Source organism: Thamnophis elegans, chromosome 8 (genome assembly GCF_009769535.1).
Source record: "Thamnophis elegans isolate rThaEle1 chromosome 8, rThaEle1.pri, whole genome shotgun sequence".
NCBI lineage: Eukaryota > Metazoa > Chordata > Lepidosauria > Squamata > Colubridae > Thamnophis > Thamnophis elegans.
In genome coordinates, this window is record NC_045548.1 from 71,872,996 (window position 1) to 71,888,616 (window position 15,621).

General features: G+C 44.2%; 1 protein-coding gene across 10 annotated transcripts in view; it reads right to left on the reverse strand.

Annotated features, from left to right (window-relative positions):
* Positions 1-6,660: 6,660 nt before the first annotated feature.
* Positions 6,661-15,621, reverse strand: part of ST3GAL1 (ST3 beta-galactoside alpha-2,3-sialyltransferase 1) — a 126,209-nt gene continuing 117,248 nt past the window's right edge. For all 10 annotated transcript variants that reach the window (XM_032222404.1, XM_032222403.1, XM_032222400.1 and 7 more), the window contains 2 exons: positions 10,919-11,038; positions 6,661-7,569 (listed from right to left, as the gene is read on the reverse strand). In XM_032222404.1, coding sequence (XP_032078295.1) covers positions 7,396-7,569; positions 10,919-11,038 — 294 coding nt within the window. In that variant the 3' untranslated portion in view covers positions 6,661-7,395. The remainder of the gene's footprint in view (positions 7,570-10,918; positions 11,039-15,621) is intronic.

A 15,621-nucleotide genomic window follows, 5' to 3' on the forward strand; every position in this document is an offset into this window, starting at 1 on the left:
ATTTTTCGGAGTATAAGATGCATCCCCCCAAAAGAGGGTGAAAATTTAGGTGTGTCATACATCAAAGGTAGCCCCATCCACCTGCCAGCCCCCACACTTTGGTCCCTGCCTCCCAGAAATTTGCCTCCTTGCAACAAATAGCAAACAGCCTGTTTCAGTTTCAGCTTCAGCACAGCCTGATTAGCACAAGCAGCTGATGGTCGGTTGGATCTGCCTCACAACGATCAGCTGTTTCAGGCTGCAGGGATTGCCATTGCCTGTTGCTGCCTCTGCGCACCCCATTTTTGGCCTCTGCATCCTATTTTTGGCCTCTGTGCACCCCATTTTCGGTCCATTCTGATCCCCGCCGCCCAAAACGGACGGAAAATGGGCCACGCGGAGGCTGAAAATGGGATGCAGAGCCCAAAAACGGGGTACAGAGAGATGGCAATAGGCTATGGCAATCCCTGCAGCCTGAAACGGCTGATCATTGGAAGGCCGATCCAATCAACAATCAACTGTTTGTGCTAACCAGGCTGTGCTGAAACTGAAACGGGCTGTTTGCTTCAAGGAGGTAAATTGCTGGGAGGCAGAGGCAGATTGTTTTTTCTTGTTTTCCTCCCCAAAAGCTAGGTGCATCTTATACTTCGGAGCATCTTATACTCCAAAAGATATAGTAATTAAGCAGAATGCTCTAATCCAGGGGTCTCTATTTTTGGCAACTTTTAAGACTTATGGGGTTCAACTCCTAGAATTCCTCAGCCAGCCCTGTGGACTTCAACTCCCAGAGTTGCGGACTTGTGGATTTCAATTCATACAACTCCTCTGGGAGTTGAAGTCCACAAGTCTTAAAGTTGCCAAGTTTGGAGACCCCCTGCTCTAATCCATCTTCTTGACCCAATTCGGATCTGTGGTTCAAATCCCTGCATTGATTTGAAAACTCCAATTGAGAAACAGTACATGTGGATGAGCAGAACCCAGTATTAAAAGCAAATGGACATCTCTGCTTTTGAGGATGTCTTTTGAATTTTTCAACCCAAATCTCATTCTACAATAAACAAAATCCACCAAGGAGACTGTTCTTTGCTGCTGCATGTTTATGCTAAGGAAAAGTTCCCTAGTTGGATTTTTGCTTGGCAGATTGAAATCTCTTTGGCCACGAATCTAGGTAAAATCGATAGTTCAGCAATGTCTGCTATTGACTAGGGCCAATGCGTTAAAAAACCTTTTCTTTTGGAAGATTCTAATCCTCGTGTCTAAAGATCTTTAGCCCTCTGAGGCCAGAATGGGAGACTCACTACAGCTTAGGGACAACTTGCCATGGCCAACTTACCACGGAACAACTTGCTGCAGGACAATTCAACAATTACATTATTTTAAAACGATTTAAATAATGACTTTAATTTTTGTCACTCCCATCTCATTCTGTCCCTCCTTTTGCGTCCTTTCTTTAATGATTCTATTCCACCATTTCTTTGATATCAGTGTAACTCTGGTTGTGTGGCAAGTTGGCTGTGGCGAGTTGCCCTAGATACCCCCGAGACTGCTTAAAATATACATACAATTTGGGAACACAACAGCTTGCAATCAAGAGTGGTTTGCTGTGAACCATTCTCTATTCTTCAGAGAAAATTCTCCCAGATTCTCCCAATAGCATTACCAGTCATTTTGTTCTCTTCCTGTCAGCCCAAATGTTTTCCCTTTATTTGTATGCCGCCCTTTTCCCTGGGGGGACTCAGGGCGGCTCACAGTTCAAAAAAAGGGGGGGGGGAAGGACAAACAATTTTCCAACATGAAAACAATACAACATATTAAAAAGAAAACACAACAGTCACACAATTCGGGTGGGGTTAGAATCTTAACCCCAGGCCAGCCGGGACAGCCAGATCTTTAAAGCGGCGCGGAAGGACTGGAGGGTGGTGAGGGTCCGAATCTCCACGGGGAGTTCATTCCAGAGGGTCGGAGCAGCCACTGAAAAGGCTCTCCTCCGGGTAGTTGCCAGTCTGCACTGGCTGGATGATGGAATTCGGAGGAGGCCTAATCGATGCGATCGTATCGGTCTAGTGGAGGTAATTGGCAGTAGGCGGTCTCTCAAGTACCCAGGTCCACTACCATGAAGGGCTTTGTAGGTGATAAGTAGCACCTTGAAGCGCACCCGGAGATCAACAGGCAGCCAGTGCAGCTCGCGGAGGATAGGTGTTACGTGGGTGAAGCGAGGTGCACCCACGATTGCTCATGCGGCCGCATTCTGGACTAGCTGAAGTCGCCGAATGCTCTTCAAGGGCAGCCCCATGTAGAGCACATTGCAGTATTCCAGCCTAGAGGTCACAAGGGCACGAGTGACTGTTGTGAGGGCCTCCCGGTTCAGGTAGGGACGCAACTGCTGCACCAGGCGAACCTGGGCAAATGCCCCCCTGGTCACAGCTGACAAATGATGTTTGAAGGTCAGCTGTGGGTCCAGAAGGACTCCCAAGTTGCGAACCCTGTCTGAGGGGCGTACAGTTTGACCCCCCAGCCTGAGAGATGGAACACTTGGCCAATTCGCGGGAGGGAAACACAGCAGCCACTCGGTCTTTTCTGGATTGAGCACAAGTTTGTTGACCCCCATCCAGTCTTTAACAGCCTCAAGACCCTGGCTCATCACATCCATTGCTTCATTGAGTTGGCACAGGGCGGACAGATACAACTGAGTATCGTCCGCATACTGGTGGTATTTTATCCCGTGCCGTCGAATGATCTCGCCCAGCGGTTTCATGTAGATGTGGAAAAGAAGGGGGGACGGGACCAAACCCTGCGGCACCCCATACGTTAGGGGCCTACGGGTCGATCTCTGCCCCCCAACTAACACCGACTGCGACCTGTCCGAGAGGTAAGAGGAGAACCACTGTAAAACAGCGCCTCCCACCCCCACCTCCCGCAGTCGTCGCAGAAGGATACCATGGTCGATGGTATCGAAAGCCGCCGAGAGGTCAAGGAGCACCAGGATGGAGGCGTGGCCTCCATCCCTGGCTCTCCAGAGATCATCGGTCAACGTGACCAAAGTGGTTTCTGTGCTGCAGCCAGGTCTGAAGCCTGACTGGAAAGGATCGAGATACATCAATCAATGTATCATCTATCTATCTATCTATCTATCTATCTATCTATCTATCTATCTATCTATCTATCTATCATCTATCTATCTATCTATCTACTATCTATCTGGCGCAGTGGTTAAATGCAGCACTGCAGGCTACTGCTAGATCAGCAGTTCAGCGGTTCAAATCTCACCGGCTCAGGGTTGACTCAGCCTTCCATCCTTCCGAGGTGGGTAAAATGAGGACCCAGATTGTTGGGGGCAATATGCTGACTCTCTGTAAACCGCTTAGAGAGGGCTGAAAGCCCTATGAAGCGGTATATAAGTCTACTGCTATTGCTATCTATCTATCTATCTATCTATCTATCTATCTATCTATCTATCTATCTATCTATCTATCTATCTATCTATCTATCACAGTTGTGTGTGTGTGCCAGTGGTGGGTTTCAAAAATTTTTGGAACCTCTTCTGTAGGTGTGGCTTGCTTTCCGAGTCCACTGGTGGAACCTCTTCTAACCGGTTCGGTAGATTTGATGAACCGGTTCTACTGAATAGGTGCGAACTGGTAGGAACCCACCTCTGGTGTGTGTGTGTGTGTGTGCATGTATTCCAGCATAACTCTGGAATGCCTGGAGCAATTTCAACCAAACCTGGTACACAGATGGCTTAGTCTCTGGAAACAAATATTGTGAGGGTAAGACACCTCTAAAATCACTTGGGGTGTGTGTTCTGTTAAGATACATCCTGTTGTGCCTTAAAAAGGCTTCTACTGTATTGCTGTAAAATGGCTTCTACTGTACAACAGTGGAGTTGCTATGGTAATGGCTTCACAGTACTCCACAAGGGAGCTGCCTCTGGTAAGGGGGAAAATCCAACATTAGAAATTATGGTTGGTCCAGACATTTTCCCCTTATAAATAAATACACGGGCAATGCCAGGTTATCGGCTAGTGATAAATAAAATAGATTTATAAACCTTCGGAACAACTCAAATCCTGCAGTTGGAAACTGTGGAGACATGCTTCAACACATTTAAACTATTGACAACATTTAGCTCAATTCTTTTATTCCTGTTTGGTAGTTGAAAAATACAGCATAAAAGTAACTTCCCCCCAAAAAACCCTGAAGGAAGCATTTGGGGTACACAGTTTAAGGGTGCCAGCTGAGCAAGACGACATTACCTGGCCTGCTGTAATCCTTTATCAAAGTGTGATCAGCAGAATTCAAGAGGCACATCATGTCTTCATGGAGATAAGTAGAAGCACCTTTTCCTGTACATCAATAAGTCACCATTAAAAGAAGGGGGGGGAGAAAACCCCCTGCAGAGTCTAGAAAAGTCTAGAAAAAGAAGCTCATTCTCATTCCAGAAGCCTTACAGTCTCAGGAGGACTAACGTTCTTGGACATGATTTAAAGAAATCGTGATTTAAAACTGTGCTACAAAATTTATGAAGGCTTTAACGTTACGGTACGCAGGACAATCTATTTTAAAATATAGCTTGGGCCAGTTTTCTTTTGAAGAAGACAACCTCCAAACCAGATAAGGAGACTTGCGACCGGTGAAGAAAATCTTGGAGGGAGGGAGGGAGAGAAGTTTACATTGCAATCTCAATTTTATTTTTCTGCTTTTGTAAAAAGAAGCGGCTCCATGTTCTAGACCTCAATTTGGTACTAGAAGTACTAGAAGAGGTCTTCAAACTTGGCGACTTTAAGACTTGTGGACTTCAACTCCCAGAATTCTCCAGCCAGCATAGCTATGCTGGCTGGAGAATTCTGGGAGTTGAAGTCCACAAGTCTTAAAGTCGCCAGGTTGGGGGCCCCTGTGCTACACTATGGTGCCTAATATTCCAAAACCAATAGCAGGGCTCCATGGGGTGGAAAGATTGATCAATGCACAAGGAAAAAGGCATGCAAAGTCGCATCTTGATCCTAAGTTGTTTGTGTCCTAGAGGTGAGAGAAGAAGATTGTTGGGTGTCTAGCTAAATGAGGTAATAATAATAATAATAATAATAATAATAATAATAATAATCCATCCATCTCCTATTTTCACAATGCTGCTACCTCTTCAGGGCCTCCCCCAATGGGATTCTGGGATTGGCCGTCCAAAGAGCTGGTTGGCTCCATCTATTTAGGTTTGAGTTCCACATTCTAGAGCAGTGATGGTTAACCTGTTTGGTGTTGTGCGCTGAAATGCAATGCGTGTGTGACACCTCCGCTGACTGCCCCTCTGTGCATGTGCACATGACCCCCCCCTGCTCCCCCACCCGCGCATGCATGAGCGACCCCTCCCGCATCCCGTTTTGGGCCTAATAGGTCTTTCTGCAACCTCCTGGAACCGAAAACAGCCCACAGTGGGATGGGAGCGCTGCACTGCCCATGCTGTGTGTGCACATATGCACATGAACCCCTGACCCCCCATGCATGTACGCACATCTCCCGCATGCGCCCCCCATGCAGACCCGAAAATCAGCTGGCATGGCAGACCCGAAAATCAGCTGGCCGGGGGGAAGCGTGCGTACATGCGCGGTGCAGCCTAGCTGGGGCGATGGCTCGCATGCCCACAGAGGGCTCTGCATGCCACAGGTTTGCCATCACGGTTCTAGAGCATTGAATTATTCCTCCTCCTGTAACTTTTCTGTAAAAGTTCTGTAGCTTTTGCAACTGTGGACTGTGGATGAATTCTTCTTGTTATTTGGACTTTTATTGGTGGTTAGGATCCTATATATGTCAACGGAGCTCTGATGGATTTTAATGGGAGTTCTTGCAATAATTCCTCTCTCTCGAAATGGACCTTCTGGAATTTGGATGGAACAGACTCTGCTGGTAAACTGCATTTTTCTCAGATCCATGGTTTGCTGTTCTCATGCAGACGGGACAATCCCTCCCCTCCCCCCCCCCGCATTTTTAACTCTCAATACTTTAAAATATATATTTAAATTTACAACAGCTGTAAAAAATAGAAGTACAAATCTTTCATTTTCCCCTCTCCTAATTGTTCTTGAAAATAAGACCCTCCCCCCCCAAAAAGGTTCCTTTTCCTTTCCTTCTTCTGCCCCCCTAAAAAGCAAAAGTCACCCATACATAGCAACAGCATTTAGACTTATATACCACTTCAAAGTGCTTTTACAGCCCTCTCTAAGCGGTTTACAGAGTCAGCCTGTTGCCCCCAACAATCCGGGTCCTCATTTTACCCACCTTGGAAGGATGGAAGGCTGAGTCAACCTTGAGCTGGTGAGATTTGAACTGCTGAACTGCAGCTAGCAGTCTGCCGAAGTAGCCTGCAGTTCTGCGCTCTAACCACTGCGCCATACAAGATGCAACGAGCAGGTTTTAAAACTTTCTGTCCCTTATTTTCATAGAACAAGTAGAACAAATACACTCCTTTTATATTATGGGTGTTTTCGAAAGGCACATGTCAACGGCAGGTGTGTTATGTCTGTGTGCTTGTGTGTTAAGCCAAAGTTCTGGGCTCCAAAACTCCCAACGATGCAGAAATTTAAAAATCACCTTGGATGCCGTCAAGGGAGTTGTCTAAATTTACGGCGCCCAGATCTTGCACTGTATTGGTGTGTGTCCTTTGCGTGTGTTTGAGTGCAACATTAATTCATTTATCTGCTTTGCAAGAGAATTGAGAGCCATGCTGTGGCAAACCATTTAAAAAAGAAAAGAAAAAGGAAAGTAAATAAAAATATTGACCTTCCGTTTGCATTATTTCCTTAGAGGCCTACTCCTGGGCTTGTAACCACACTCAATAGCGATGGTAATAATATTACCCGGAAACAGGGTGTTTCGTTTCAATAGCCCAAAAAGAAACACAAAACGACATGGCACGGCAAGCTTTTGCTCACAGGCTGCAACCCGCATGTATATCCCCGCCCCCAGGAAGAACCAGAGAGGGTTGTTTTTGGCCTTGTCAGGATCCTTCAAAAGAAAAGACCGTGATTGGAATAAAGCTTTTTTCTGAGGTAATTTTGAAATCAAGAGGGTGTTTGCAAATCCCTGATCTCCTCTGCCTCCCCTGCTTTTTTTTTTTTTTTTTTTTGTAGACGCTGAAAACCGAGTCATCCTGACGAACGGAAAAGGAATCAAAACATTGGTTACAAAGAGGAGAATCTCGAATAAGGACATTCCTTTCCAAATTGGGCGTTTTTTTTTCCTACGCTGTCAAAACTCCGAAGCCGTATTTGAGGGGGCCTTTCAAAAGCTGCCTGCTAATTGCAGCTTGCAGTTCTCCGAAGCTTTCTCGGCTGGGACCTGACAGACCACCCACTCCGAGACTCCATTTATTTGAAAACATTTGCCTTTCCTTCTCGTCAGAGATCACCGCTTGTTCGACAGCCAGGGTCATCTGCCCTTGAAGAGACGTACTTTGGCCGCGGAGGCAAGGATTTGCGTCACGTTGGCTTCAAAGTCCCCATCATGGACGCCGGTTTGACGAAAGGCTCCCGCAGAAGGATTGTTCTCCCAATAGTGGTGCCAGTTGCCTTTACTGTCTGCCCCAAAGCCGTAGAGATCCACCTATGGAGAAAGAATCATCATCATCATCTCCTTTGAATAACCCCATAATCCCTAGCAGGGTGGAATCTGGGCAATTGAATAGAGCTGAGTGTTTACTGGCTGGATGCCCTTCCCTGTCACCAATGCGGAGTTTTATTCAGCAGATAACTTCTCAGTGTGCCCAGAGAGAGAACTATCTGCCTCTACCTTGGATTGAACTCACAGCCTTCTGACTTTCACCCATGGAGAAAGAATGGATAGTGGGGGGAAAAAGAACTCTGCAAGGTTTGGAGTGCAACATTAAGTGGATTTCATTTTCCTTATATCGAATATTTCTATCAATCTTAGAGCATACAATAATAGAGTTTTAAGGGACCTTGGAGGCCTTCTAGTCCAATCCCCTGCTCAAGTATATCATTTCAGACAAATGGTTGCGTAGTTTCCTTTTGAAAGCCTCCACTGATGGCGCACCCACAACATCTGAAGGCAAGCTGCTCCATTGGTTGATTGCTCTAACCACTAGGGAATTTTTCCTTAGTTCCAGGTTGCTTCTCTGCACGATTAGTTTCCATCCGTTGTTTCTGGTGCTTTGGAAAGTAGTTTGACCCACTCATCTTTGTAGGAGCCCCTCAAATACTGGCACATTGCTATCATGTCTCCCCTAATCCTTCTTTTCATTAGACCAGGGGTGTCCAAACTTGGGAACTTTAAGACTTGTGGACTTCAACTCCCAGAATCCCCCCAGCCAGCCATGCTGGGGAAGTTGTCAAGTCTTAAAGTTCCCAAGTTTGGACACCCCTGCATTAGACAATACCCCAATTCCTGCAACTTGCATTGACCCGATGACCTAACCATCGTCCAAGTGGACCCTTAAATATCCAGAACACTTTGAAAAATGTTTTTCCACACATCCTGTTCCCATGACTGTAATCCTTTAGCCTCCAGTCTCCTAATCCTCTTTGCGGCTCTTCTCTGTACTCTTTCCAGAGTCTCAACGTCTTTTTTATATTGTGGGGACCAGAACTGGGTGTAAATATTCCAAATGTGCTCTTAACTAAGGCTTTGTAGAGCGGTACTAAACTTCACGTGAACTTGATTCTATCCCTCTATTAATACCTTTGCAGGTATTGCTGAAGTAACCATGGCAACCACAAGACAATGTTATCCCCCCCTCCTTTGCAACTGAAGATATTGTTTTCCAAAATTACGTAGGCTCCCAGGAGAGAAAAACATGATTTAGTAGCAGGTTAGCCACCTACTACCCTCAAGGCGTTGTTGAAGTACAATTTTCACTGTCTAAAGAAGGCGATGGTGCACAGTGCTGAAATAAAGCAAGAACTTGAGATGAATTCACGGAAAATAAGGAATAGCTTCATTAGGATAACAGGAATGGGAACAGGATGTGTGGGAAAAACATTGTTTTAAAATATTTTTCTTTCTGAATATGAATCAGAATATTCTTTTTATTTTTCCTTTCTCTGAGCTTAGTTTATATTTGTTTTTACTGTTGTAATTAAAATCTTTAGCAATAATTATAAAATACATAAAATTAAAACATGAAAAATATACGTAAACGGCTAGAAAATTCTAAACATTAATGTTTATATGGATGTAAAAAAAACTGTTTATCCTTATGTGAAATAAATGTAGATAATCTTATGGAAAAAGAATAATTCAATCAGTTAAAAAAAAGAATAGAGCTAGAAGAGACTTTGGAGGTCTTCTAGTCCAGCCTTCTCAAGCAGAAGATCCTGTACCATTTCAGACAAGTGACTGTCCAGTTTCTTCTTAAAAACTTCCAGTCATGAACATCTATGAAGATTCTCAGTCATGGTTGTTCTGAAGGTGCTTTTTTTCAAGAGACACCTAGATTTTCTACACCTTTGGGACTTCCAGACATGAAGTACCCACAACTTGTGGAAGCAAGCAGTTCCACTGGTTAAATGTTCTCATTGTTAGGAAGTTTATCTTCAATTCCAAGTTGCTTCTCTCCTTGGTCAGTTTCCATTCATTGTTTCTCGTTTTGTTTTCTGAAGCTTTGAAAAATAAATTGACCCCCTCCTCTTTGTGGCAGTCTCTCAAATACTGGAACTCTGCTATCATGTCTCCCCCTCGTCCTTCTTTTCTCTAAACTCCTGCAACCGTTCTTCATATGTTTTAGTCTCCAGGCTTTTAATCATCTCCGTTGCTCTTCTTTGCACTTTTTCCAAAGTTTCCAATGTTTTTCTTCTTCGGGATATTTAAGGGTCAACGTGAAAAAAGGTTGGGTCTCCCCCAGAGGTGGGTTCCTACCAGTTCGCACCAGTTCAGTAGAACCGGTTCGTCAAATCTACCGAACCAGTTAGAAGAGATTCCACCAGTGGACTCGGAAAGGAGGCCACACCTACAGAAGAGGTTCCAAAATTTTTTGAAACCCACCAATCACACACACACACACACACAGACAGACTCACTCACACAGAGAGAGAAAGAGAAAGAGAAAGGAAAAAAGAAAGAAAGAAAGAAAGAAAAAAGAAAGAAAGAAAAAAAGAAAAAAGAAAGAAAAAGTGAGAGAGATGAAAGAAAAAAGGGACAGAGAGACAAAAGGAAGGAGAGAGAGAGAGAGAGAGAGAGAGAGAGAGAGAGAGAGAGAGAGAGAAAACATATGGCCGGCAAGCCACTCCCACCAGGTCACATGGCCGGCAAGCCACTCCCACAAAGGAGGCCACACCCACAGAGTAGGTTCAAAAATTTTTTGAAACCCACCACTGGTCTCCCCAAAACATTCTTCACAATGATAGATGAATTAAGTTTACAAGATGTCTGGAGAAGAAGATACCCAAAAGAAAAGCAATATACATTCTATTCAAACAGGCACATGTTGTGGTCAAGAATAGATGTGATTTGGATGACAACAGGATTAACTGTTAAAACACACAAGATTGATATAGAAACGAATATGTGGGCAGATCATAATCCAATAACAGCGATTTGGAAAGGACAGAGAAAAAGAATGGGATGGACATCAAAGCATAGCTTACTAAATGAAAAGGAATTCCCGCAATATATGGAAAAAGAAATATTTGTTTTCCTTTAAGGAAAACAGAAAGGAGGATAGGTCACTGCAGAATGTGTGGGACACCAGCAAATCATATATTAGAGGACTGGTAATGACATATTCAGGAAAAAGGAATAAACAGAACAGACAAACGCAAAAGAAGACAGAGGAGAAATATAGGAGGTTGGAGACAGAATTACAGAAAAAATCCACAAAATATAAAGACTAAGAACCTGAATGTGAACAATGGTTGGGTTATCAAGTCCATTCAGGTTACCACGCAAACCAGGATCCCCCACTTTTTCTGAGGGTAGTTTTTAATAGGGCACCTACCTCATCACAGAGGTGAATTGCAAAGATAATGGACAGGAAGCCGGTTGAGGGATACCTCCCGTGATGTTGGAGCCAGTTGTCATAAACATATTTCATAAATCTAGGATGATAAACCATGATCTGCACAGAATGAAAGAACACATCTTATTAGTTTAGTTTCGGAGATAATTCAGCATGGAAAAAAAACCCTGCAACAAATTCTAGGAATGTACAACATGTACTCTCCCAATTGGCAAGTCTTGTACATCCTCAGCAAACAACAACTGAACACTGAAGAAACGCCTTTCACTTTGAGGATCTTAAATAAAAGCGTGTCGTTGCAGGACATTTAAATACAATGCTTTTTTTGAAACAAGTACGGCCCAGATTTGAAAAACAGTATTTATTTTACATATCCTATCATCAAGGGCTAGAAGTAGATTGTGTAGGATGTTGAAAAAGAAAGGGGGATGAAAGGGGAAAAAAATAACACTGTAGTATGAAAAGTCTTGCTCAGGTAGCTTTCCCTATCTCGGATTTTAGCATAACAACAGAGCCGAGTTTCTAAGAAACCAATAATTTATAAGCACAGAAAATCCAGGCACAGTTTTGGCAGGGGAAGCCACCGATGGCCAAAATCCAAGCTGTCCATCAGCATAATCAGCTAGGAATGATAAACATAATAATAAAAAAAACCCAATAATTTGCAAGCACAGAGAATCCAGTCATGGTTTTGAAAGGCGATGCCACCGATGGCCCAAACCCAAACTAGCCATCAGACTAGCCAGCTAGGATTATTGTTTAGTTTACTGCAGTGTGTGCCCTGCAAGGGGCTGCCCTTGAAAGCTATACATTTACAAGCTGAAAAGAAAGAGATTAGATTCCTGTTCTTCAAGACCACTCAGAAGCTACAGATCAGAGGTGGGTTGCTCCTGGTTTGGCCCGTAGCGGTGGCGGGAGGCTCCGCCCACCCTCCTGGATGCTTCTGTGCAGGTGCTGAAGCGGTTTGCGCGAGCATGTGCGGGAGAGCACCTAAACCGGTAGTAAAAAAATTAGCAACCCACCACTGCTACAGATGGTCCAGAACAGGCCAGAGTAAATCTTTATGGACACAACTCAAATACCACCCACAGTTCTGCTGCTTGAGCTGCGCTGACTCCAAGTAGGCTAGATTATCTATAGGGCCATCTATCTCCAATTATCTGTGCTCACCTCACCTGTTTGGCCAGGATTGCTAATTTCGGAGTCCTATCTAGCCAAGTGTCCTCTTATGGGATATACTGTAGGAAGTAGGCCTTCTCTGTTGGTGCACTTTCCCTATAGAACATCATCTCTCTGTCCTGAGATTCAGGTGGCCTGGTCCTTCTGGCCTTTAGAAAGGTCTTTGAGAACCGGTTCTTCTCTGGCCCTGAGACAGGATGTTGTATGAACCATTAAGAGGAGCCCTGGTGGCGCAGTGATTAGGGCACAGCATTGCAGGTTAACTCTGCCCACTGCCAGGAGTATGATCCTGAGCAGCTCAAAGTTCCATCCTTCTGAGGTAAGTGAGGGGAGCCGAATGTCAACTCGCAAAGCATTTCTAGTCTGCTCTCGAGTTGCCATGGGCAGCAAAAGGGGAGCACATCCCATGCATACCTTCTTCCAGGGTTGGCTCTCAGATTACGAAAGCCTCAGTTGGAGAATGTGATTTATGACACAGACTGAGAGGAGGGGGAAACAGGGTCAAAGTTGAGCCATAATTTACATGTGGCAGAGTTGACCTCACTCGAGTAGGTGCTCCTAATAAATTTATTTATTTATTTATTGAATTTATAGGCTGCCCAATCCCGAAGGACTCCAGTAAATAACTGATTTTCTCTTGAAACTTGGCTCGAGACTCATGAGCTAATTAGGGCATCTGTTAGAACTTTGACAGTGTGCTCTAAAGCAGTGTTTCTCAACCTTGGCAACTTGAAGATGTCCGGACTTCAACTCCCAGAATTCCCCAGCCAGCATTCACTGGCTGGGGAATTCTGGGAGTTGAAGTCCGGACATCTTCAAGTTGCCAAGGTTGAGAAACACTGCTCTAAAGCACTATGGAGTGGTATATAAGTCTAAGGGTTATTGCTATTAATATGCAATATGTGGATTACTGTCCTCTGTGCAATATTTGCCTTTGTTAGAGTTTGTATATTCCAATGACTTTTTTTTAAAATCCATCTTAGCTACCTAGAGTTGCTTGGCAAGAGAGTAGCCACACACACTGAATAAATCAACCATTAATAAGCATTTATTCTGCCAGAAGACTCATAACTCTGCTCAAGTTGTATATGCAAAACGTTAAGAGACCTGGAGAATCTGCTAAAAACCATCTAAGCAGCAAGAAATTCTAAAGCAGCTTTCCAGAGGCCTGGTAAGCCTCAGCTGTCAATCAGAATTCAGTGGGGCAGGGCATATCTTTCCAGGGCCCACGTACACATCTGGAATTTGGAATGCAGCGGATGGTGGCTCCTACAAAAGTGATGGATGAGGTGTGGCTTTCTATTCATAGAATGGCTACCAGGATGGGAGTGAATTAAAGCAAACTCATTCAAACTCATTCTCAAGTGTTAAAGTCATTGGAGATTCTTCAGAAAGTCCCCCCTCTCTTTCTCTCCCTCCCCCCATCCATCCATCATCCATGTCTGTCTGTCTGCCCGTCTATCTATCTCCATATCTATCTATCTATCTATCTATCTATCTATCTATCTATCTATCTATCTATCTATCTATCTATCATCTATCTCTATCATCTCCATATCTGTCATCCATCCATCCATCCATCCATCCATCCATCCATCCATCCATCCATCCATCCATCTATCTACTCCCTCCATATCTGTCATATCTCTCTCTCTCTCTCCCTATCTATCTCCCTCCATATCTGTCATCTATCTATCTATCATCTATCTATCTATCTATCTATCTATCTATCTATCTATCTATCTATCATCTATCTATCTATCTACAGTATCTATCCATGAGAGAGAGGGGGAGGGGGGAGGGAGAGTGCTGGGTTAGCTGATCCTTGTGGTTCTTTCCAAGTTGACAATTTTTTCATTCTCTAAATTGTTTCCTGCCACATCTTTTCTTTGACACCTCTTCAGGTTATTTTGTCATTTGGGTGAAGAATCAGAAGCAGAATTCACTTCTAATTTTCTGAGAATGCCCAGAAGGAAAATCTTTCTAGGGCCCAAGACACATTTTTGGAAAGAATGGAGATGCTAGATATCAGCCCTGTACTGAATGCCAGCTTGCTTTAAAACAACAACAACAACAACAACAACAACAACAACAACAACAACCCCGATTGATTGTATTTATATCCCTGCTTTTGTCGTTGCTATTCTGGAAGTTCTGGATGGTATCTATAAGGTCTTCCATAATTTTATCCCCATGAAAAAAAGAAGCCTGTGATCATAACTTGCAGGATTTTTTTTCAATCTGAGTTATTCTCAAGGATAAAATTAGGGGAGAACTGAAATTTGGAAGCGTCTCATTTTCCAGTTTGACCCAAGTTTGTTTTAAGGGGCAACTGGGCTGTTCTCTCTGTTGCCTGTAGGTGGCGCCACAACAACACTTTCTTGGCAATTGAATTCCGCTCTATCCCTGCCTCTATTGGGGAAAGTTTTTAATAAAGTCTGTCCTGTAATTTTCTTCAAAATTAATGTCGGGTTTAAAACATTCAGATGCCACCATTTTATTTGGGAAGGTGGTCCCTGAAATTGCATGCTGTGCAAACCTAAACCTTCCCCTTAGGAGACAGCATACTTTTTTTTTATTACAATCCATTTTATAGATGAATGCAATGTGTGCTTGCTATGGGGATTACTAGGATTAGGACACAGGGTGATTAAAAAAGTATCTTGCAGCCTTATTTAATTCATTCAGATCATAGGCTGCAAACATAATTGAACAATAATTGTCAGAACCCAAGAAAGACCAGTTGTGTTCCTTCTAAGCAGTTTCCTTTAGACTTAAGAGTTTAGAATAACTTTATAATCACTTTGAATGTACACAAATCGGCATACATTAAAATGAAACTTCATCGCATGCAGCTCTCAAAGGGCCTCCACCTCCAATATACACGACATAAACATGACAAAATAAATAATACAAAATTATGCATATGCCCACATATATTATATGGCAGGGATGGCTAACCTTTTCTGGACAGTGTACACAAAGCGTGCATGCCTGAACCCCCAAAATACAATGTGTGTGCGCCCCCTGCACATGCACCCCCGCACATGTATGTGTGTGTCTTCATGTGGCCTGTCCTTCTGTGCATGAAGTGCTCCCCCCGCACATACCCTTATCCCCACATGTGCATACGCCCTGCCCCACACATGGGTGTGTGCCCCACACATCCATGCATGCACACCCCTCCCACATGCGCCCCTCCCACATGCATGCATGACAGAGACCTGTGCATGAAGTGCTCTCCCCGCACATACCCTTACCCCCGCATGTGCATACTCCCGGGCCCCGCACATGGGTGTCTGCCCCCCCACACCCACGCACCCCTCCCACATGTATGTGTGACGGAGACCATGCATGAAGTGCTCCCCCTGCACATACCCTTACCCATGCATGTGCATACGCCCTGCCCCGCATATGGATGTGCGCCATACACACCCACACATGCACACACCTCTCCCACACGCATGTGTGACAGAGACCTAAAGACCAGGTGGCAATAGCAA